General features: G+C 48.9%; 1 protein-coding gene across 1 annotated transcript; it reads left to right on the top strand.

The window, feature by feature from the left end:
* Positions 1-10114: 10114 nt before the first annotated feature.
* Positions 10115-24246, top strand: ATP13A1 (ATPase 13A1). Its single transcript, XM_037506267.2, has 26 exons — positions 10115-10520; positions 12607-12696; positions 12805-12995; positions 14905-14977; positions 15176-15331; positions 15423-15492; positions 15568-15674; positions 15945-16074; positions 16188-16243; positions 16765-16891; positions 16971-17108; positions 17183-17303; positions 17599-17756; positions 18072-18247; positions 18386-18496; positions 19455-19580; positions 20211-20319; positions 20702-20901; positions 20978-21074; positions 21753-21913; positions 21983-22097; positions 22244-22440; positions 23197-23339; positions 23510-23621; positions 23697-23840; positions 23925-24246. The coding sequence occupies exons 1-26, from the start codon at positions 10125-10127 to the stop codon at positions 24033-24035; spliced, it is 3615 nt and encodes a 1204-aa protein (XP_037362164.1). The 5' UTR covers positions 10115-10124; the 3' UTR covers positions 24036-24246.
* The last annotated feature ends 740 nt before the right edge of the window (positions 24247-24986 follow it).

Below are 24986 nucleotides of genomic sequence, written 5' to 3'. Positions count from 1 at the left end.
AAGAAGCCAGAAGAAAAAAGAAAAATATCAGATGGTTTCACTTATAACAGGAATAGAGGGGAACCAAATAAGACATGTAAAAAAAATAATAATAACAGTACAAAACACAACAAAGCAAAAACAGACAATTACAAATCAGAGACATCCTGCACGGGAGAAGGAGGGAGAGGGATCAGAGGGAGGGAGGGAGGAGCACAGGGGACTGTGGTGATGGTGCACTGGTGCCTTGGGGAAGGAAATTCTGTGGGGACTCAACCTGAGGGGGTGGGGGGAATAAAATATTGTTTAAAAAGATCAAAATTTTTTTTAAATTAAGAAAAATAAAATAATCTAGTACCTAAAAAAAAAAAGAAACATTTAGAAATACAGCAGAGCACTCCATCCCTCTTAACAAAACTAACCTCAGAGAAAACTAATTATCCAGACCATAACCTGCTGGGGTATTATAACTGAGGTTAAATGGTTAAATTGCTCTCTGATCCTGGGCCTCCCCGGTGCACTGCAGTTGAGTGCTGGGTTGTGAAACTGCCCGCAGCCTCTGCAGCCTCGGTTGGATCCCCAGAGGCTGGGTGAGGGTCCCACATGGCGAGCAGACCTCTCCTGCCGCCTGCTGCTCCCCTCAGCAGTGTACCTCTGCTCTCCGCTCTGGCTCTGGTGAATTCTCTCACCCTCCTCCCAGTGCTTGTATAAATAAATAAATAAATCTTTTTAAAAAAAAAAATTGTTCTCAGATCCTAAAGCACAAAAGAAAAGAATGTATCTAACTTCTCTTTGAGGCACAAACTCAGTTTATCTGTAGCTAAGCCAGCCTGAAAAGCAGAAGAGACTAACCTTGAGCTGAGCTCCAAGGCAGGCTGAAGCCAAGAGACTGAAAATGCAGAAGATGGGACTACCCAGAACTTCCCAACCAACAAAAATTCAAAATTCCAGTTATCTGGGGGGAAAAGCTTCCTCATACTTTTTCTTGTACGAACTGCTCTGTAACTAGCCTGAACCTCAGCCAACTCCACATTTCTTTGCCCTTAGCCCACTCCTTAACCAACACAATTTAATTCCTTTTTTCTCAACCCCTTCCCCTAAAACCTCATTCCCTTTTTTAACCAGGGAGGCAGATTTGCATTTAAGTCCAGCCTTCTTGCCAAGTGATTTGCAATAACATTTCTTTCTTTTTTCAAAGCCTGGTGTCATAGTATTGGCCTCTATGCACATTGAATAGCAAGTCCATTGCTCCATAACATTATCAGAATCTAATTTACCCAAGAAAGGGAAATGCCCATCTTTAGACCATGCTATCCATTCTTTCCCACCAAAAGGTGAGAGTGCTGAGAAACACTTGTGAGATTCACAGTTTAGGCACAACTGCCTAAAAAGACTGAGATCCAATTATAAGTTGTAGAATGCTTCCCCTCCCCCACCCTTCACTACCACATAAACAAAGATCTAGTGACAGTAGATCCTTTTACTCAGTACAAAATGTATGGCTGTCAAGAAAATAATTATAAAACATGCCGAGGGGTGAAAAACACAGAACAAACATCAGAATCAGACACAGCAGAAATGTTGGAGCTATCAGACCAAGAACATAAAACAATTATGATAATATGCTAAGGACTGTAATGGATAAAATAGACAAATGCAAGAATAGATGCAACATAAGTAGGGAGATGGAAATCCTAAGAACACAACAAGAAATGCTACATTAGGGACTCCCTGGTGGTGCAGGGGTTAAAGTCAGCGCTATCAAGCTATCACCAGCCACTGCAGCCTGAATTCAATCCCTGGCCAGGGAGCTGACCCACATGGCACTGGCAGAACTCTCCTCTCTGACCTGCTCCTCCTCTCAGCCGTGTGTTTCAGTAGAGCCATCTGCTCTGCTCCTCACTCTGTCTCTTGCCTCCCCCAGCAACTCTGGCCTACCCCCCAGTTCCTATATGCATAATTTTTTAAAAAAAAATAAATCTCTTAAAAAATTAACTGAAATAGGGCCTCCCCTGGTAGTGCAGCGATTGAGCGCTGGGCTGCGAAGCTGCCCGCAGCCTCTGCAGCGCTGGTTTGATCCCCACCCGCCGGCAAGGGTCCCACATGGCGCAAAAACCTCTCCCCTCAGCAGTGTGTTTCGTCAGTCTGCCTGTTCTGTTCCCCGCTCTGGCTCTGGTGAATTCTCTCACCCTCCGACGCTTCCGACTGTACCCAGTGCTTATATAAATAAATAAATAAAAATCTTTTAAAAAATTAACTGAAATAAAGAATGCCTTTGATGGGCACATTAAGAGACTGCACATGGCTGAAGAATCTCAGAGCTTAAAGATATCTCAATAGAAACCTCCAAATTGAAAAAGAAACAACAAAAATGGGGGGGGGGCGGGGAAGGGAATCTAAGCAGAGTGGGACAACTACAAAAGGTGTAACACACATGTAATGGGAATTCCAGAAGAAGAAAAAAAGGAAGTAAAAACATCTTTGAAACAATATTGACTGAGAATTTCCCCACATTAATGTCATCCACAGTGTGTTTTTTTCCACCACCACCAAGCAATTAACTCACTCCTGACACCATCTACCTGAAGATAGCATCCGATTGCTTAAGTGAAGAGCTGGGTTCAGCAAGACTGAGCCCCTCTCCACTTCAGATGCTAATGGCAACTCCAGGATGTCACCTGTGCTTGTGATGGATCAGCTACACCTCGGAAGTTCTACAACTACCTCATCAGATTCAATTACTTTGCCAGAGTATTCACAGAACTCATAACAACAGTGTACTCATCAAATTATAAGTGTGTTATGAAAGGCTAGAACTTAGAAACAACCATATTGAGGAGATACACAGAGCAAGGTATGGGGGAAAGGGAACAGAGCTTTCATGTTTCCATTGAGCACACCACTCTCTTAAGTCCTCATGAGTCACCAGCCTGCAAGCTTTCCAAACCCCTTTCTTTGGGGATTTTATGGAAACTTCAACACATAAACTGAAAGACTGGATCACTGGTCGTTGATGATTGATTCAACCCCTCTCCACCACCTAGAAGTCAGAAGAGTGGGACTGAAACTTTCAACCGCCTAATCACATGATTGGGTCTCCTAGCAACCAGCCTCTATCAAAAAGCTTCTCTTTTTTTTCCCCAAAAGTCACCTTTGTATAAACTCAGGTGTTGATATGAATATCAGGTGATTTCTTATGACTATCAAGACACCTTTATGACTCTTATCACTTAGGAAACTCAAAAGTTTTTAGGAGCTCTGTGTCACAAATGGAAAGGAAGGCCAAATATATATTTATTGTTATAAATCACAATATCACAGACACCAAAACACAGATCCAGGAAGCTCAAGATTTTCCAAGCAGGATAAATGCAAACAAACAAAAAAACTATACTGTGGCATATTATTTTCATGGCGCAGCAGACCTCTCCTATCTTACCCGCTGCTCCCCTCAGCAGTGTATTTCAGTCAGTCTGCCTGTTCTTTTCCCCACTCTGTCTCTGGTGAGTTCTCTCACCCCACACACCTCTGGCCTACCCCCAGTTCTTGTATGCATAAATAAATAAATCTTTAAAAAAAAAAAACCTGATACCACTCCATCTCAAACATCCCAAAAATAGCATTGTAGAGATCACTTTCAAACTCATTTTGTCAGACCAACTTTACCCTGATATCAAAACTAGATAAGCACACTACAAAAAAAGAAAATTATAGACCAGTATTCCTGATGAGCACCGGTGTAAAAATTCTCATCAAACTATTAACAGATCAAATTCAACAATACATTAAATAGATCATACACCATGATCAAGTAGGATTAATTCCCGTGATACAAGAATAGTTCAACATATGCAAATCAACCTATATTATATACCAGATTAACAAAATAAAGAATAAAAATCATGATTAGTTCATAGATGCAGAAAAAACATTTGACAAAATACAATATCCTTTCATGGTAAAAAAAAAAATGCTCAACAAATTGGGTATAGAAGGAATGTACACAAATGCAATAAAGTCCACATGTTACAAACCCACAAGAAACATCATATTTGAGGGTGAAAAGCTGAAGGCTTTTCCTCTAAGATCAGGAACAAGACAAGTATGCCTGCTCTTATCAACATAATATTAGAAGTCCTGGCCAGAGCAACAACAACAAAAAAATTGGCTTCCAAAGTGGCTACGATTTGGAAAGGAAGTAGTAAAATTGTCTCTATTTTCAGATGACTTAATAGTACATGTAGAAAACCCTAAAGACTCAAAAAAAAAAAACTGTTGAAACTAATAAATTCAGAAAAGTTGCAGGCTAGGCAATCAGTTGTGTTTCTATGTTTCTATACACTAATATATCAGAACTATCAGAAAGAGAAACTAAGAAAACAGTCCCATTTGTAATTGCATCACAAAGAATATAATACCTAGGAATAAATTTAACCAAGGAGGTGAAAAGTGTATACATGGGAAGCTACTAAAATATTGATGAAAGACATTAAAAACACAAATAAATGGAAAGACATTACATACTTATGGATTTGGAATATTAATAGTTTAAAATGCCTACAATACCTAAAATAATCTATAGATTCAATGTAATACCTATCAAAATCCTGATGGCATTATACAGAGAAATAGAACAAAGAGTCCTACATTTTGTATACAACTACAAAAGATCACAAATAAAACAATCATAAGAAAGAAGAATAAAGCAAGTGGCATCATGCCTCCTTATTTCAAACTATATTACAGAGCTATAGTGATAAAAAACAGTATGCTACTGGCATAAAAACAGACATATGAATTAATGAAATTGAATCAAGTGTCCTGAAATAAAACCCACACATTTACGGTCAACTAATTTATGACAAAGGAGACAAAAAAATACAATACAATGGAGAAAACATAGTCTCTAAATAATTGGTGCTGGAGAAAATGGATATCAATTTGCAAAAGAATGAAACTGAACCACTAACTTATACCATTCACAAAAAAAATCTCAAAATGGATTGAGTGTTGTAGACTAAATCATAAAACTCCTAGAAGAAAGCATAGGGTAGTAAGCTCTTTGATATTGATCTTGGCAATGATTTTTTGGATTTGACACCAAAATAAAGCAAAAATGAACATAGATTACATCAAACTGCACTGAACCATCAACAAAATAAAGGACATCCTATTGAATAGGAGAAAATATTTGCAAATCATGTATCTGATAAGTGTTAATTGCCAAAATATATAAGAAATTCATACCACTAAATAACAAAAAAAAATCCAATTAAAAAATGAGAAGAGGGCCTCCCTGGTGGCGTGCACAGGGGTTAAGTCTCAGAGCTATCAAGTTAACTGCAGCATGAGTTCAATCCCCGGCCAGAGAGCTAACCCACATGGCACAGCAAACCTCTCCTGTCTTACCCACTGCTCCTCTCAGCAGTGTATTTCTGTTCTGCTCCCCACTCTCTCTCTGGTGATTCCTCTCATCCCCCACACCTCTGGCCTACACCCCAGCTCTTGTATGCATAAATAAATAAAATAAATCTTAAAAAAAATGAGAACTGAGTAGACATTTTTCCAAAGAAACAAACAAGTGGCCAACAGGTGCATGAAAAGGTGCTTAATATTAACTACAAAGAAATGCAAATCAAAACCACAATGAAATATCACATCACACAGTGAGAATGGCCATTATCAAAAAGAAATAACATGCTGGTGAGGATGTGGAGAAAACAGAAGCTTTGTACTATTTAAAAAAAAAAAAAAGGAGAGATGACAGGCCCAAAATAGAATCATGTGTTTGCGCTATGAGTTATGTCACCAAACTGAACTTAATACTTAAGTAGTTTAACCTCACTGAGAAATTGCATTTAACCTTTACCCAGGCAATCTGGAATTACCCATATCAACACTAATGAGTAATCTGCCTAATTGACCATTTATAGTTCCCCTCAGGAAGGTGATCCTGCCTGAAACAATTTCCTCTTTTCCTATCTCACCCTCTTTTTGCCAGTAAAAGCATTCTATTTTGTATAGCTCTTCTGGAGCTCCTTTCTATTGGCTTGATGGGATGATTCATGAGTTCATTAGATCTTTAAGTTCACTGAGATGATTTTTGTTCTTTTAACAGTATACAATTAGTGGGAATGTAAATCGGTATAGCCTCCCAATATGGAGGTTCATAAAAAAATTAACCACTACATGATCCAGAAATTCTGGGTATATATTCAAGGAAAATGAAATCATTATCCCAAAGAGATAGCTACACATTTATTGCAGCATTATTCATAACAGCCAAGCATGGAAACAACTTTAGAGTCCATCAACCAATAAATGGATAAGGAAAATATGGTTCATTTTATATTTTTAAGAGTGATATAATGAAGTATCTAGTGGCCTCCCTGGTGGCACAAGGGGTTAAGTCTCAGCACTGTGAAGCTATCAGCAGCCATTGAACACAAGTTTGATCTCCACACAGGGAGCTAACACACATGGCGCAGCAGACCTCTCCTATCTTGCCCCCCCGCTTCCCTCAGCAGTATTTCAGTCAATCTGCCTGTTCTGCTCCCCACTCTGTGTCTGGTGAATCCTCTCACCCTACCCCACCACCTCTGGCCTACATCCCAGCTCTTGTATAGCTAAACAGATAAATAAATAAATAAATAAACAAACAAACAAACTCACTCAAAAAAATATTCACTCATTAAAAAAGGAGGAAACTCTTTTGTGACAACATGTGTGAAACTTGAGGGCATTAGGCTGAGGGAAAGAAGTCACACAGAGAAGAACAAGTACTGTATAACTTCATTTACATGTGGAATCTAAACCATGGAACTCAGAAAGAGTAAAATGGTAGTTACCATGGCCTGAGGGTTGGGGAAAATGGAGTGATATTGGTCAAAGAGTACAAACTTATAGTTATAAGATGAATAAATTCTGGGTAGCTAATGTATAGCATGGTGATTATAGTCATCAGTGCTGAATGTACAAGCAACTTCAAAGTTGCTAGAAGAGTAAAGCATCAGTGTTCTCACCAGAACAACAAAATAGAAATGATGTAAAGTAAAGAATATATTAACTAACTTTGGGCCTCCCCGGTGGCGCAGCGGTTGAGCGCTGGGTTGTGAAGCTGCCCGCGGCCTCTGCGACGCAGGTTCGATCCCCGGCTGCTCCCCGACCACCAGAGGAGGGTCCCACATGGCGCGCAGACCTCTCCTGCCGCCCGCTGCTCCCCTCAGCAGTGTACTTCGGTCCTTCTGCCTGCTCTGCTCCCCGCTCTGGCTCTGGTGAATTCTCTCACCCTCCCGCGCTTCTGACTGTACCCAGTGCATGTATAAACAAACAAACAAACAAATAAATAAAAACATGCCTCTATAAAAAAAAAAAAAAAAAAGAATATATTAACTAACTTTATTGTGATAAACATCTCACAGTATAGATATGTATCAAATCATCACATTACACACCCTCAACTTACAAAATGTTATATTCAATTATATCTCAATAAAGCTTGTAATTAATAATTAAATGTGATGTTGTCACCAAAAAAAAAAAAAAAGGCAATGTGAACAGTTATTTATGGCAAGTCAAAACGTGGAAGCAAATGGAATGTCTTTGAGTAGGTGGAAGATAACTTGATATACCTCCAGATAATGGAGTAATATTCAGGTCTAAAAAGAAATGTTCTATCAAGCCATAAAAAGACCTGCAGGAATTCTGAAAGCATATTATTAAGTAAATCTGAAAAGGCTACATACTGTATTATTCCAACTATTATGATATTCTGGGAAAGCCAAATGTATAGAGACAGTAAAAAGATCAATGATTGCCAGGTTGGAGGGGAGAAAGGATGAATAAGCAGAGCACAGAGGACTTTAGGGCAGTAGAACTACTCTCTATCACATTATGATGATGGATACATTTCATTATCCAAAGAATGTACAACTTTCTGACAATGTACCACTCTGTTGGGGGATTTTTTATAATGGAGAAGTCTATAAATGTGGGAAGAGAGGCAATCACTGCACCTTTCTCTCAATTTTCTTTGAATCTAAAACTGTTCTAATAAAATAATTTTTTAAGTTGACCTACCATAAAATCATATTTTCAAAGTGTAAGAAAACATTGATGTTTAGAATGGAGAAAACAGCTATAGGAAAAAGTAATTTCCATACTGTTTCTCCATAGTTCTTTGATGATCTTTGACGAGGCCACAAGAAGCCCAGCCAACTGACTGTTACTGCCCCTAAGTTACTATCCAACTGTATGGCAAAAACTCACACAGTGAAAAACTGAGTCCTTTTTTAAAATAAAGCTGCTTCAGAATTCAAAACATCATCAGAAAAAGGCAGCCAAATAAAAAAGGGAGTTTTCAGTTTCTTCACTAAAAATGTAACTATATGGAATTCTACTTTGATTTCACAACTTCAAATTATCTCTATCTTTTAAAACCAAGCTGTCTGAGAAAGGGATGTTTAACTTATGACATACTATGTGCTTTGAAGTGTTTAAAAATGAGTATTTCAGACACAGATGGTGGCATAAGATTAATTTATACATGTGACAATTTGATTAACCCAGTAGCTTTTTTTCTACAGAAAAAAATCTCTTTTGGAGTGCTAGAAACTAAATCCTACAAGTCAAAAAGTCTGTTGTTGCTTGAAAGTAAAATCCATGCTGACAGGATATTTAGCTCATTGGAATAACACCAAGAATCAGAGTAATTATGGCCTTGATAAAAGTAGAGCAGCAAGTGAAAGTGATATTATTTCATTAGTTTTACCACTACATAACAGAAATGATGTCCTACAAGTTGCAATATTTACTGTATTATTGGAGAAGTATTATTAGAAAACTCAGAATAAAAAATACCTACTGTGAAATGGGACAGAAAAAAAGTTATTTTTATTAAATATAGAATGTTATCTACTATCTATTGCATTTACCTTCTCCTTTTGCAAAGTCACATTTATGTATCTAAAGAATATACAAAAACAGAGCCTACAAGGCCTCCCTGGTGGTGCAAGGAGTTAAGGCACACTGTGAAGCTATCCACAGCCTCTGCAGCAGGAGTTCCATCCCCAGCCAGCCAGGGAGCTACCCACATGGCACAGCAGACCTCTCCTGACTAGCCTGCTGTTCCCCTCAGCAGTGTACTTCAGTCAGTCTGCCTGTTCTGTCCCCACTCTTTCTCTGGTGAATCTTCTCACCACCCACACCTCTGGTCTGTACCCCAGTTCTTGTATGCATAATCTAAAAAAAAAAAAAAACTGAGCTTACAAAATGTAATGTTAAATAGCTTAAAAGGTACTTCAAATAAATTGCTTGACCAGAGAACAAAGAATTATAAAAATATTGTTATACTTTATTCGCACACATTAATTACCCTACTGTTGACTGCCACCAATTGTCACTGTTAATTAGCCCTATTGTGGGTTTGTTCAAACAATAGCATTTATGTTTCAGGAAAGTAACTATTACAGAATAAAATATAATTTGAAATAAAGAACAATTTTTCATGTTTTTATTGTTAAAGCAGCAGCTCTATCTATGCCCTCTTGCCCATTGTGGCAGTGCCCAAACCAGCCCCGTCCTGGCCTCTGGCCAAGGAGGTCTCAGCAGGTCCTGGAAAACCCACCCTGCACACCTCCCGGAAGCTAGCCTTCACAAGCCCCGCCCCCAAGGCAAACCCGCCCCTTTCGCGTGTCAGGCCCCGCCCCCGGGCCCCTCGGCTTCCCAGGGTGGCCCCGCCTCCTCAGAGTCCAGGCTCCGCCCCTCTAGAGGCAGCCCCGCCGAAGCCGCGCAGTCGCAGAGGCGTGTTAGCGCCTCCGATTTGGGTTGTCATGGTGGCGCCCCGTCCGCCCTGCTTCGTCTTTCCGGTCTCCATCCGGCGTGGCAAGGCGGGCGGGCAGCCCTAGCCGCTCGGGCCCCTCTGTCATGGCGCCCCCTTCCTCTCCTTCCGGCACGGCCTGTCATGGCGGCGCCCGAGTAGCCACCTACTGATGCGGCCCCCTATGTAGCCCCGCCTTTTCCTAGCCCCGGCTCCCATGGCGGCGCCCAGCGGTCACCGGAAGTATGGTTCCGGAAGTGAGGCGTGCCTCTGCCCGGAAACCAGCGCGGCGTGCCTCTGCCCGGAAACCAGCGCGGCGCTGGGAAAGATGGCGGCGGCGGCGGCGATGGGCAACGCGGAGCCTTGCGGGACTCGGCCTTGCGGAGCCCAGCCCGGTGGGCTGCCCAAAGCCGGGCCACAGCCGCGCGCGCTCCTGGCCGCCGGCCCGGCGCTTGTGGAGCGTGGTGACGAGCTGGTGGCCGCTGTATGGCCGTACCGGCGGCTGGCGCTGCCGCGGCGCCTCACCGTGCTGCCGTTCGCAGGACTGCTGTACCCAGGCTGGCTCTGCGCCGCGGCCGCCGGCTGCTGGGGCTGGGGCAGCAGCTGGGCGCAGGTCCCCGAGGCCGCGCTGCTCGTGCTCGCCACCATCTGCCTCGCGCACGCGCTCACTGTCCTCTCTGGGCATTGGTCCGTGCACGCGCACTGCGCGCTCACCTGCACCCCGGTAAGTGCGCGCGCACGGCCCCTACCCGGACGCCCGGGCCTCCCGCGAGCCACCCTCTACCCTTTGGCGCGAGATCCTTCTCCTGGCCTAGTTCCTCGTCGGCTTGGTCGTTTAGCGTGAATAAGATGTTACGTTACCTGTGAAAGCTTCGCGTAGGCTTGCCATATGTCGCTGTTCGGTAGCGCCTGTTAACGCTGGCTCCTGTGCTGGCGAGTACTCAGGTTTTCTCCTGAAATTGGACCTGCCTTCATTCCTTCTGATCGGTCTTCTACCATGGTTTCCAAAGTGTGAGGATAGATCTGCAAGGTGGGTTTCATTGTCAAGCTTGGTTTGAGAACTTAGCGACAACCCTGCTGTTCAGACCCTCCCCTTCCAAGACCAAAGCAAGCTTGGAATGCTGTTGATAGAAGCATTTAAGGGGACAAGAGGGATTTATTAACAAGTGACTTAACCATTTGGAGTTAACTACATTTCTCTGCAAAATGAGATTGGTGAAGCTGTGTGCTGCCCTCAGGATACAACAGCAAGGAAGTGCATTGTGACCCTTAGCCCGAGATCCTGGTGAAACCTGGGTAAGCAGTTGATTTTGCACTATGGCCCTCAACCTGCCTCAGATGATACTGGCAGATCTGGAGCCCTGGGTGCTGAAGTCAGCCTCCAGCCAGCCTCCCCAGTTATTCCAGATGTGTGTTTACTGGAAGGAAGAGGAAAGGGAAAAGCAGCAAGGACTGCAGAAAGAGCCAGAAACCCCCATCACTACCCCCTTTGATTCCAAACGTGAACTGCATCCTCAGTCTTTTCTGAGTGAAGCCTTCCCCATCCCAACTAAGCCTTAAATCAGGGGAGGCACTGGAATTCCCGGACTTCATGGCTCCAAGTCAATACAGTTAAAAGCCCCATCAAGGGGTAAAAACAATGGAGAGGAGTTGGCTGGAATATGACACCCCCTTACCTTTCAACTGTCTTTCAGCCTGTATCTTAAAAGTGTGGCTCTTAATTTCCTCTCCTAGAACAGAGAACAATGAGAAATTAAGCTATGGGGTTAGGACAGACACATCTGGTTTTGCATCAAGAGATCTCAGACAGGGTGTCTCCGCTTCCTTGGTTTCAATTTCAAACAGGGTGTCTCCGCCTCCTGGGTTTCAATTTCCCCTCTGTAAAGAGAACCGTAACACCCACCTTGGGTGAGAAGACACTGAGATAGCATCTGGAAAGCTCCTGACACAAGGCTGACTTGCAAGCAAGCACTTCAGACTTTTCTTCCATCATCTTACCAGAGTTCGGAGCTTGTTATTTTCTGCCTGCTTGCATGGCCCACGCACGCCCTAAGAGGTGGGGTCTGGTGGAACGTGGGGTAACAGTTCACAGGATTGAAGAGAATGCTAATCGAGCACCATTCGGTGCCTCTGTGTCTTAGATTCTGGGGAAGCAGCAGTAAACAAAACAAAACCCATTACTCTCATGACATTAGTGGGGAAGGTAGAACTCATACTCAGCAGTCAGCGCTGAAGAGACGAAATTGGGACGAGCACAAGACTTGTGAGGGAACTTAAGTTGGGGTGTTTGGGGGAGATCTCAGAAGGTGGCATTGGAGCAGCTGTGTGACCATGTTTTCCAGATAAAGAAACAGGACCTGCACAGTCCCTTAGCTGAGACAAGGGTCAGCCTCAAGATCCTCATCATCCCTTGTCACTAGAGGCCGAAGCTAGAATAGTGATAGGGTGGGGGAGGAGGCAGAGTGATTGCAGGAGGCGGGTGGACTGTGACAGGGCTTTGCATGTGAATTGAGAGCATATTGTATGCAGGACAGCCTTCTTCCCTTATGAATTCTTGTCACTGTCATCAGAGCCCTGGGAAATAGGTACTCTCCATCACCCTGCTTTGTCATACAGGACCAGAAGCTCAACAAGGTGATGTCTTTTGTCCCAATGACAGCCTGGGGAGCAACTGAACCCAACCAGCAGTCAGAGCTCCAGTGTTCTGGAACATGTTCTGGAATGTGTCCACAGAGCTACAACACCCACAACCTCCCCAATGTGACCTGTGAACTGGGGGTGAAAAGGGTTCTGTGCTTTTCCTCTTGCAGGAGTATGACCCCAGCAAAGCAACCTTCGTGAAGGTGGTGCCAACCCCCAACAATGGCTCCACTGAACTCGTCGCTTTGCACCGCGATGAGGTAGGGGGATCACCTGCCAGACTACCCAACATGGGTCTTGAGTGGGATTCCCAGGTGCTAGTGCCCCTAGGTCAGGGGCCTCTACCACAGATACACCTCCTCCCACAGGGAGAAGACGGGCAGGAGGTGCTATCCTTTGAATTCCAGAAAATCAAGTATTCCTATGATGCCCTGGAAAAGAAGCGATTCCTTCCCGTGGCCTTTCCTGTGGGAAACACTTTCTCCTATTACCAGAGCAACAGAGGGTTCCAGGAAGACTCAGAGATCCGTGCAGCAGAGAAAAAGTTTGGGAGTAACAAGTGAGTGAGTCCCAAGATCCTGTGTATCTTCCCTGCTGACAGGGCTTGGGATTCTACTTATGGTCACAGCTCAGATGCCTGGGAAGTGGGACAGAGAAGTCCACATTTTCAGCCAATTATTCCAGGTGAATGTGTTAGACGCCCTTTGAAAAGTAGCCTCTAGCCTAGTCTCCCTGAACTTTTCTGCTGACAGGAACCTCTGGGAGGCAGCTTATCTGGTGTCCTACCAGTGGCACTGGCCTAGCCTGTGGCCCACCGCCCACAAGAGTTAGCCATTAAACCTTCCTTTTTTTTTTTTTTTTTTTTAAAGATTTATTTATTCATGTGTACAAGAACCGGGGTACAGGCCAGATGTGCGGGAGGGTGAGAGGATTCACTAGAGACAGAGCGGGAAACAGAACAAACAGACTGACTGAAATACACTGCTGAGGGGAGCAGGGGGTGAGACAGGAGAGATCTGCTGTGCCATGTGGGATTCTCATTGGCCTGTGGGGATCGAACCCGCGCTGCAGAGCCTGCGGACAGCTTCACAGCGCAGCGCTCAACTGCCTGCGCCACCAGGGGAGGCCCCATCAGACCTTGTTTTAATGTTACTATAATTCTTTTATTTTACTTTAAAGTATTTAAACGTAAATTCTCATCCTGTTTTTCATACTTATCCCAGCATCTTAGAAGTGATGATAAAACACTGCAGTGACCGGGGCAACTTTTGTTTGTAACAGGAACAAGTTGTTGGGTTTTTGTTTTTTTTTCCCCAAAAAAAAGATTGATTTATTTATGCATACAAGAACTGGGGTGTAAGTCAGAGGTGCAGGGGGTGAGAGGAATCACCAGAGAGAGTGGGGAGCAGAACAGGCAGATCTACTGAAATAGACTGCTGAAGGGAGTAGCAGGTGAGGCAGGAGAGGTCTGCTGGGGCATGTGGATTGCTCCCTGGCTGGCGGGGAATGAACTCGTGCTGCAGTGGCTAGCAACAGCTTGATAGCGCTGTCTTTAACCCCTGCGCCACCAGGGAGACCCTGTAACTGGCACAAGTTTAATCTTTACCCAAACCACCAGTGCTTACACAAGGCTGGGAGAGGGTAGAGCTGGGCCTCTGGGAAATTCTTTCCTGACTTAACTTTAAAAAAAAAAAAATTACAAATACATTTATTACAACTAATCTAACAGGAAGTTTTGTAAAAAACGTTCATGGGCCCCCAACCTCCTGAGGTTAACCACGGAGGCAGCCTGCCTAGGACATCTCTTTCACACCATCCCTCATGATCCAGGGTGGGTCTCAGCTGTTTGTTTTTATCACAGTAGAGCCACTGTGCAGTTTATTTTGCTCACACCCCACATCCACGATATCCCTCCTGTTCAAGAACAGAGGGAAAATGGCCCTGGTTGACCTGGTCAGTTTCCTGACAGGCCCACCACACAGTGCTGAAGAACACACTGAGACCGGCTCTTTGCGTTCCATGACTTACATTCAGGGAGTTTTTAGCAAATTCAAGCCTTCTGCAAAGTGGGCACAGAGCATAGGACCATATTTGAGGCCCCAGAGGGTTCCACCTGACTACCACCACTCTGCAGCTGCAGGTTTCCGCCCACAGTCAACCGTTCCTTCTCGGCTTGCCTTGTCACCCTACCAGCAGTCTCACGACAGCCCTGTTTGGGTGGGCGGCTTCCTGAAGAGCCTGATGCCAACTCAGAAGCTTCATCTGGGTTCTAAGCAGAGGGCTGGAGATGATCAGCATGCCTGCCCTGGTGCCTCGGGGTCGAGGACAGCCTAGTCTATGGAGCTGTCTAGAACTTCACTGTCCTTATTTCCCAGGGAGGTCAATGGTGCCCCCAAGTGGAAGTGTTAAGGAGGAAAGGTCTCAAGACCTCATAAGGTGAACCAGATGCGGGGTCTGATCTCTTGTAGGGCTGAGATGGTGGTACCTGACTTCTCAGAACTGTTCAAGGAGAGAGCCACGGCACCCTTCTTTGTGTTCCAGGTAAAGTAGCAGCTTTGATCCTTCTCTCCCTATCCTCTTTGAGACTTCCACAGTTGAGTTACCTGTGTCCATCTCTGCATTCAGAAACCTCTGCCTGTCCTTATGGGTCCCCTACAAGGACGCCCTCCATCCTGATCTCCACACACGTCCTCGTGGTGGGCAAGTGGACACAGGGGTAGACTAACTTGTGTTCCACAGGTGTTCTGTGTGGGGCTCTGGTGTCTGGATGAGTACTGGTACTACAGTGTCTTCACACTCTCCATGCTGGTGGCATTCGAGGCCTCCTTGGTACAGCAGCAGATGCGGAATATGTCAGAGATCCGGAAGATGGGCAACAAACCCCACATGATACAGGTGTGGCTGGCTGGGAGACTGGGTGGGGAGAGGGTCCATGCCAGTCTTGGGGCAGGTGTGGCATGATGACCGCACCCCTGCCCTTACCCAGGTCTACCGAAGCCGAAAGTGGAGACCCATCGCCAGCGATGAGATTGTTCCTGGGGACATCGTTTCCATTGGTGAGGCCCAGTTTATTCCACCCAGTGGGAGCCCCACCTCAGACTTTGGTCCAACCCTCTGCCCCTGCCCTGCAGGCCGCTCCCCACAGGAGAATCTGGTACCATGCGATGTGCTGCTGCTGCGGGGCCGCTGCATTGTGGACGAGGCCATGCTCACCGGGGAGTCTGTACCACAAATGAAGGTGCTGCCCGTTTCACAGTGGGCTGGTGCTGGGTGTGGACAGAGGAGGAGGGAACCCTGGCCCAGGAGGCTGGAGGCAGGGTAGGCGTAGTGCCTGGATAGAGCTGCTGGAGGGGTGCTGGGTGGTGATGAGAGGGGCCGAAAATATGGGGGTGTGGGGAGGCCTGTGAGGGTTCGTTCATCCCAGTCCCAGGATTCAGCACTCCAGAGATAGGGAGGAGGCCAAGGTAGGACCAGGCATTGATGTCACCGTCCTCTACCTTGTTCCCAGGAGCCCATTGAAGAGCTTAACCCAGACCGGGTGCTGGACCTCCAGACTGACTCCCGGCTCCACGTCATCTTTGGGGGTACCAAGGTGGTGCAGCACATCCCTCCCCAGAAAGCCACCGCAGGCCTGAAGCGTAGGTGCCTTGGGGGTGTCTGAGGGTATCTTCCTCATCTTTCCCCATCTTCTGGTCTGTGAGGGAGTTGTAACAGCCAGACATAGTGACACAAGCTCTGCCTGTCTCCCCAGCGGTTGACAACGGGTGTGTAGCCTACGTCCTGAGGACCGGATTCAACACATCACAGGTGTGACACCTTGGTTGGCTCAGGGAAAGGTGGGTGGGCCCTGAAAAAGGGGATGGAAAGTCAACCCCGGAATATCCACTCATGGCTTGCTCTGACAGCAGGTACTGAGTCAGGAATTGGTGTGAAGGTGAGCCCTGAACCAGGCCTCTCTCTCTGGCTGAGTTTCTGGTGGGGAGTGTAATCCATCCACTGGGGTCTAGGCAGAGTCATTTCCATAAACTCGTCATTAAAGTTGAGTGAGGTTCTCCTAGCAGCAGTGGAAGCCAGCCTCTTTCTAGAAAACTTGTTCTCCATCTCAGCCACCTCCTTCCCACCCCCAGTCCTCTGCCTCTGGCCTCCGGCCTCCGTTCGCCCTTGGCCAAGCTGCCAACCTCCTTAGAACAACTTCATGGTCCCTTGGAGGCCAGGGCAGTCACTCAGCTGACATCAGAGGAGAATCTGACCCCTGTACTCTGAGCATGGAGCCCCTCACCACCCCCACCCACCCCCAGGAAAAGCTTGCATTCCTCTGTGTCCCTCAGGGCAAGCTGCTTCGCACAATTCTCTTCGGGGTCAAGAGAGTGACTGCCAACAACCTGGAGACCTTCATCTTCATTCTCTTCCTCCTGGTTTTTGCCATCGCAGCGGCAGCCTATGTGTGGATTGAGGGTAACCACTACACTCACCACACCTGTGTTGGGCCCAGCCCCTATCCCTTCCCCCTGGCTGGAAGCCCCTGTCTCCACAGGCACCAAGGACCCCAGCCGAAACCGCTACAAACTTTTCCTGGAGTGTACACTGATCCTCACCTCTGTCGTGCCCCCCGAGCTGCCCATTGAACTGTCTCTGGCCGTCAACACCTCCCTCATCGCCCTGGCCAAGCTTTGTGAGTGTTGGGGTAGGTCTGGGGACTAAGCAGCCTGGGGCCTAGAGCAATTCCTGACCTACTCTTGCCCCCAGACATGTACTGCACGGAGCCCTTCCGGATCCCTTTTGCTGGCAAGGTGGAGGTGTGCTGCTTTGACAAAACAGGGACCTTGACCAGTGATAGTCTGGTGGTACGCGGTGTCGCAGGGCTCAGGTGAGTAAGGTTTTTGGGGAGATCAAAGGTCAGATGGCTTCCCTGCCCAAGTTCCCACACTGATGCCTATCAGGAGGTTCTACTATAGAGATCCAACCAGGGGCTCCATGTGTTATCTTAGGGGTGTGACAAATGCATGGGTGTATCTATGACATAGCTACGAAGTCACAGGACCACAAAGATGCCCTGCAACCCCACAGTGACTGGAACAGTGAACCCACCCCTCTTCCTGGCTGATAATTACTAGGGGTCCCTCTACCAAGTTTGCCTGACTGACTGCTCCCCATCCTTGCAGAGATGGAAAAGAGGTGACCCCCGTGTCCAACATCCCTGTAGAAACACATCGGGCCCTGGCCTCCTGCCACTCACTCATGCAGCTAGAGGATGGCACCCTGGTGGGTGACCCCCTCGAGAAAGCCATGCTGACAGCTGTGGACTGGACACTCACCAAAGGTGAGGGACTGCAATATCGGGCCCAATATAGACAAACCCCCACCTCGTACTACATGGCGGGTAGGTGGGCCCATGCTGCTGGTGTTCCCTAGCAGATGGGCACAGCCTCCCCCTCTGACCTGGGACAGAGTGCCCCCTGGGTTGGAACCTTTCAGCCCTGCCCAAAGCACTGGCAGGGTTCTCTGACCCCTGCTGGAGCCAGGACCCCTGCAGGCCCTGGGTCTAGTATGTGGGGAGGGCTTTCAGGGGGGTGATGGGGGCTTGGCTGCCTCTTGGGAGCGAAGGCCCTCAGGACTCCTGCTTATTTGTTTCCAGATGAGAAAGTATTCCCCCGAAGTATAAAAACTCAGGGGCTGAAAATTCACCAGCGCTTTCATTTTGCCAGTGCCCTAAAGCGAATGTCCGTGCTCGCCTCCTATGAGAAGCTGGGCTCCACCGACCTCTGCTACATCGCAGCCGTGAAAGGGGCCCCTGAAACCTTGCACTCCATGGTGAGCCACCCAGGGGAGAGGAGGAGTCGGGGCAGGGGAGATGGGCAACAGGGACAGGCAACCGCTGAAACCCCCTGCATCTCCAGGGGGAGAGGGGCATCACGGGGTAAACGGTGACACCCCTCTGTATTCCTGTAGTTCTCCCAGTGCCCTCCTGACTACCACCACATCCACACGGAGATTTCCCGGGAAGGAGCCCGTGTCTTGGCACTGGGGTACAAAGAGCTGGGGCACCTCACCCACCAACAGGTAAGAGCCCAGGCCCAAGGCCTGCTGGCCCAGCACCCATATCACGTGCTCTCCCTCCCCTCCAGCATCCCTGTGTGGATACCATTTCATCTTCCTCCTCCCTGCCTCTTCCTTCAGAGGCCCCAGGTGATCCAGAGTCCTCATTCCCTCTCCTCCACTTCATGCCTCCCTGGCCCTGTGAGGCCTTATCCCATCATGGTTCCCAGGATTGCCTCCACTGGCCTCCTACCTTCACATCCAGGGGTCTTCACACCCCCTCAGTGGCAGCCTGATCTTGCCCAGCCTCCTTGTCTCTGCACAATCCCTAACTCTCACCATATGTCCCATCCACCAGTGTCCGCTCCCACCTCCACCATGATGGTACTCCTTTATCCACTTATACCTTGGCCCTTGTCCGGTCCACTTGACTCAACAACCATGAAATCCAGAAGCACACCAGTCTCGGCCCCATGTTCAGCCCCAGGCCTAGTGTGGCCCTTCCCATTCTTAAGCCTGCCTCCTCAAAGCCATGCCCCGACTCCATTTGCTCCCTTCCCCTACCTTAATTCTTCCAGGCACTCGGCAGCCAGACTTATGTCACATTTTCTCCAATAGAAGATATGCCCTACCAGGGTGGGGTGTTTAGTTTTATGGTATGATAGGTAGAAGGTAAAGGTGCATTTGGGGTTAATGAAGAAAAATGCTATTTCACTCTCAGAAGATGAGCCACTGGAACTCCATGACAGTGTCCATACCAGGAGGGAGAGGCACCATGGAGGTGGGAAAATGAGTGGGAGGGGGTTTCCACCTAGCCACTGCTAAACAACCATCTCAAGGATGCCTCCTGCCTCTAACTTCTGATCCACCTGTGAGGACAATCTCATCCACCACCCCCCCCCCCCTCCAGCTTATTATTGGAGTCAAGAGGTAGGGAGGTGGAGGGAATGGTCATGAGGGCACCACTCTTGTCTTTCCACAGGCCCGAGAGCTCAAGCGGGAAGCCCTGGAGTGCAACCTCAAATTTGTTGGCTTCATTGTGGTCTCTTGCCCACTCAAGGCTGACTCCAAGGCTGTAATCCGGGAGATCCAGAATGCCTCTCACCGGGTATGGCTAAAGGCCTTCCCCATGGGCACCACTGATGAGATTCAGCTCCTTTTACAGATAAGAGGAGATGAGAACTGAGATCAACCCCACCCTCAGTGGGTGTCCTGGTTTTAGCAGGATGCTGTGGCAGATTTTGACAGAGCTCTCTGCTACCTGATCTGTGCCCACCCTATTGGCTACTTCCTAAGGCTCTCAGCCCCCCAACTACCCCATCCACGAGGAGAAAGCTGAGGTTAGGTTGGGGAATGGGGAGGCAACACTCCATAGGCCATATCTGTTCTAGTGGTCTGTGTTGTCTTAATTCTGCTTAGGGCATGGGAGTGATGAGCAGTCTAGGTTGTGGCGATATTAGTTCCCATCTGGCCCTCAGTGCTAAGCCAGGATGGGTTCATGCCAAGGGCTGATTCCTAATTTATACTATACGATAAAGCTAGGGATATTCTCAGAAAGACTCGTGCACATCTGTCATTGGTGTAAAATGCCCCAGGTGGGGGTTGAATTAGCACCCCTGGAAGCCTATTTGAGGGCCCCGTTTGGAGCCAGAACCACCTTACCCTCCCCCACCCCCGTCCTTCCTTAGAGGGGGTTCACCGCCAGGTCTTGCCCACTGAGCCCAGCCCTTCCCCCCAGGTGGTCATGATCACAGGTGACAACCCACTCACTGCCTGCCACGTGGCCCAGGAACTGCACTTCATTGAAAAGGCACACACGTTGATCCTGCAGCCTCCCATGGAGAAAGGTAAGGCCTCACTTGGTCCGGGGACTGTGAGCCCAAGAACAGCCCACTTGCATGCCAGGCCTGAATGAATACTCCCAGTGTCATCGCATCCCTGTGCGGGTGGCAGTCTTGTGGTGCAGACCTCTGGCCACAGTGGCACCAAGGGTAATAGCCCTGGCCCCGTTGACTAGCCCAGGCCCTGGTTCCTTTAATCCCCTGTCAGTATGCGAGAGCTCTAGATAAGGTCTGAAGAGGTCTGGGCATGTGGGTGTGAGGGTAAGGAAAGGCGGAGACCGAGAAGTGTTACAGAGAGAAGAGTCAGGGACCAAGTTTGTAGAGTCCATATGCATGAGGGGTCCACCTGGGTGCTGAGCCATTCCCTGAACTCGTGCCCCCCCTACAGGTGGACACTGCGAGTGGCGCTCTATCGACGGCAGCATTGTGCTGCCCCTGGCCCAGAGCTCCCCAAAAGCATTGGCTCTGGAGCATGCACTGTGCATCACAGGTGATGGCCTAGCCCACCTGCAGGTCGAGGACCCCCAACAGCTGCTTTGCCTCATCCCCCATGTGCAGGTGTTTGCCCGAGTGGCCCCCAAACAGAAGGTGGGTTCAGTGGAGAGGGGCTGGTGGGGCCTTGGGGGCAACACATAACCCTCACACAGCCCGTCTGCCCACACAGGAGTTTGTCATTACCAGCCTGAAGGAGCTGGGCTACGTGACCCTCATGTGTGGGGATGGCACCAATGATGTGGGTGCCCTGAAGCACGCTGACGTGGGTGAGTCCGCTGTCTGGAGTGCCTCCTCTCCTTTTCTGCCAGCACAGTCTTACATAAGGGACATGACAGCAAGCAGAGAAAGCAGAGGACCAGGCCAGTGGCTGCAAGGGCAGGAAGAGACACCGGGTGTGAGGATCACTGCCACTAGGGATGCAAGGAGTTTGGGGAGCCCAGGGATACTACATGGGACAGACTCAACTTGGGCACCATGTGGAAACAATGCTTGTGGCAAGGGCAGTGGCCAGGAGAGATAGGATAATGGGAACGCAAAGTTGGGAGCCAGTGGTTCACAGCCTCAGAGTGTCTTAATAAAACAGATGTCAGGTTGACATTTAAAGGTCAACTTAATGTTTTTAACACTTAACCTGCTTTCTAAATCAACTACAGAGCTTGTAAAGTATCTCTTAGAACTGGCAGTGAATTTCTGTGGTATTCGGTTTAGCTTTGATCACCATCTAGTGTGTGTGTTTTAGGTTTTTTGCTTTGTTAAACAGTTTGAAGACAATGAAATAGATGATATCTGTATTGCTCCGTGGGGAGATCGGGTAAAATCAGAGGTTTGGCTCCAAGGCCCATCTCTGCCTCCAGCAGACACCCTGCTTCATACTGGTCCTTGGCAGAGAGTGGCAGGGCCTGAGGGTGGGGGACTCGTAGGCTCCTGATACACACATACCTCAGGTGTGGCACTCCTGGCCAATGCCCCCGAACGGATTGTCGAGCGGCGAAGGCGGCCCCGGGACAGCCCTGTCCTGAGCAACAGCAGCGTCAGGGTCACCCCCAGGACTGCCAAGCAGAGGTCGGGACTCCCGCCCCCTGAGGAGCAGCCAGCCTCCCAGCGGGTAAGTTTCAGGAAGGGGGGTACCAGCACCCCATTGTGGCCAAGTCTTACCCCACCATCCACCCCACAGGACCGGCTGAGCCAGGTGCTGCGGGATCTTGAGGATGAGAGCACACCCATTGTGAAGCTGGGAGATGCCAGCATCGCTGCACCCTTCACCTCCAAACTCTCCTCCATCCAGTGCAGTGAGTCCCAGCCCACCCCATCCCCCTGCCCTGCCTGGTGCCCACACTTACCTGCCTCCCCTCCCAGCCCACCCCATCCCCTCCCCCCACCCCCCCCCCCGCCATGCCTTGCGCCCACACTCACACCTGCCTCCCCTCACCCCTAGTCTGCCATGTGATCAAGCAGGGACGCTGCACCCTAGTGACCACGCTGCAGATGTTCAAGATCCTAGCACTCAACGCCCTCATCCTGGCCTATAGCCAGAGCGTCCTCTACCTGGAGGGCGTCAAGTTCAGTGACTTTCAGGCCACACTGCAGGGGCTGCTGCTGGCTGGCTGCTTCCTCTTCATCTCCCGTTCCAAGGTAGGCAGGGAACCCCAGATAACACAAGGTCCCCCCTTACCCAGCCCCCCAAATCATACCACCTGGAGATGCTGGGATGCTTTTAGATTGATGGTGAGGTTGCTTGGGCCAACCAGGGTGGATTGGAACTGCTGCCCCCACATTACAGATGGAGACCAGGGGGCAAGGCAGGTGCCTATGCCCCTGCCAAGCATTTCCAAAGGCCCTGCGCTGACCCCAGGCTGGGGTCTCAGGTGGACCACACAAAACCCATAGGCAAGGAGGGGACTGATGAGGAAATGTTTATCAAGATCACTCATAGCGTATTTAGTACCATGAAAAACACAAAGTGGGTTTCTTGGTCCAAGCCTTGGGGTTGGTCAGGGAAGCTGTGGTACTGATACTCAGACTGAGGGGTAAGAAAGAACGGAGCTGGCTAGGAACTAAGTAGAAAGGACAGAGGCTGACATGAGATGGTCTGGTAACCAGAGTTGCTCGGTCAACCCTATGTACCCATGGCCCCAGGGAGGGATTTGGGTTTGTTCCAGAGCAGAAGGCACAGGGAGAGCTGGATTTAATACTCATATGGCTACCGTGCAGCGTGTGGACTGAGGTGGGCCCTATGCTGAGGGGTCAGGGGTGGGCAAGGCTGTGGGGACTTAATGCCAGTCTATGACAGCCAGGATTTGGTGAGTGCTCTGTGGTGAGGCTTGCCAAGGGTCTGTGCAGGTTGCCCCAAAGCAAGCTTGGGCCCTGACCCCAACCTTGCTGCTGCAGCCCCTCAAGACCCTCTCCCGAGAGCGACCCCTGCCCAACATCTTCAACCTATACACCATCCTCACGGTTGCACTCCAGTTCTGCGTGCACTTCCTGAGCCTCGTCTACCTGTACAGTGAGGCTCAGGCCCGGAGCCCTGAGAAGTGAGTACTATCCCAGTAGCGGCCTGGGGGGGGACGAGCTGCTCCCAGCAGAGAAGACATCCCTGCGGTGGGGGGTGACAGACATCAGTGGGGTCAGCAAGGCAGAGCCCTGGCTCTGTGCACAGGCAAGGGGAGATGCAGAGGGCCCTGACCCCCACACATCCCTTCAGACAGGAGCAGTTTGTGGACCTGTACAAGGAGTTTGAGCCAAGCCTGGTCAACAGTACTGTGTACATCATGGCCATGGCCATGCAGATGGCCACCTTTGCCATCAACTATAAGGTGAGGTCCGGCCCCAGCCCCGGCCCACTCACCTGCCCACCCAGCCCCCACAACATACATTGTCTGTGCCCACAGGGCCCACCCTTCATGGAGAGTCTGCCTGAGAACAAGCCCCTGGTGTGGAGTCTGATTGTGTCACTTCTGGCCATCATTGGTCTGCTCCTTGGCTCCTCGCCTGACTTCAACAGCCAGTTTGGCCTTGTGGACATCCCTGTGGAGGTGAGTGGCCCCGTGGACATGGCCCTAGAGCTCAGCCCAGGCCCATCTTCAGGCAACTAACTCATGTCACTCCCTACCCCACAGTTCAAGCTGGTCATTGCCCAAGTCTTGCTCCTCGACTTCTGCCTGGCGTTCCTGGCTGACCGTGTCCTGCAGTTCTTCCTGGGGACCCCAAAGCTGAAAGTGCCTTCCTGAGATGGCGATGCTGGCAACCATTGCCCACCCTGCTATCACTGGGCGGGAGCTGCTCAAGGACCCCAGGAGGGAACACTGCCCCTACTGCAAGGCCCGCGCGGCCTTGCCCACCAAGACTGTACTGGGACCCCCTGGCTATCCACGGGCCTGGCTGGCAGAACCCGCCCCGGGCCAGCGCCTTTGGTAAATAAAGCAGCATCCACGATTTTAAGAAGCCCTGCCTCGATTCTGCCTCCACTCACTGTCTGCGCTACACAGGGGGTCGTGGAATCTGGGTGCTATCCCAGAAGGTCCTGGCACCCTCTCCATGGGTGTGTGAGGTGGTTCATCATACCTGCGCATTCAGGGTCTGAATGGCCGAGCCCAGAGGAGTCTGCACATTTCCTGGTTTAACAAGCAGCCCTGTTTTCTGTGGCCCCTCTCCACACCACATTTAATAAATACCTTGGGAGTCGTCTTAGGAACCATGGCGTTTTTCCCTTTCAATAACAAGCAGAATAATAGCATTCCATCCTCATGCTGTCTTAGACATGGGAAGGCTCAATTATATCATTACAAATGCCGACTTGGGTCGCTCTCAGAGTCCTGCACCACGAAGATGCCTCCATCATCTCATGTCACACATGGAGCCGCTGCAGGCCAGGATCTGCCAGCTTGCACCTCAACTCTTGGACTGATACTGTCCTCCCTCAAAGAGCTCACTCACTGCCACTCAGGAACTGGAGGTAGCTTCTTGAGAGTTCAGAGAGTCATCGCCAGTCAGATTTCTTGTCTTCTCAACAGCCAAAAACTAAATTATAAACACAAGGTCTTTATTTCTAGCCAGAGATTCCAGTAAGTGTAGGGTGTGGGTGCATTTTTATAACTGACAGCTGGGTGTGATGACCTCAGGCCAGGGGGCCCAGGCTCTGGACCACCTCCCCTTCGCTGCGGATACTCAGTGGGATCTCA

Source organism: Talpa occidentalis, unplaced genomic scaffold (assembly GCF_014898055.3).
Source record: "Talpa occidentalis isolate TD23 unplaced genomic scaffold, MPIMG_talOcc4v2.1 talOcc4.12, whole genome shotgun sequence".
Lineage (NCBI taxonomy): Eukaryota > Metazoa > Chordata > Mammalia > Eulipotyphla > Talpidae > Talpa > Talpa occidentalis.
Note: the sequence above shows the minus strand (reverse complement) of the source record. Positions and strands in the feature narration are given on the sequence as shown.

Excerpts from the sequence above, each read along its gene's own strand:
- ATP13A1 (XM_037506267.2), top strand. The coding sequence starts at position 10,125 with ATGGCGGCGGCGGCGGCGATGGGCAACGCGGAGCCTTGCGGGACTCGG. Across the intron at positions 22,441-23,196 it reads TCTTCATCTCCCGTTCCAAG|CCCCTCAAGACCCTCTCCCG; the intron begins GTAGGCAGGGAA and ends TTGCTGCTGCAG. Across the intron at positions 23,340-23,509 it reads CAGGCCCGGAGCCCTGAGAA|ACAGGAGCAGTTTGTGGACC; the intron begins GTGAGTACTATC and ends ACATCCCTTCAG.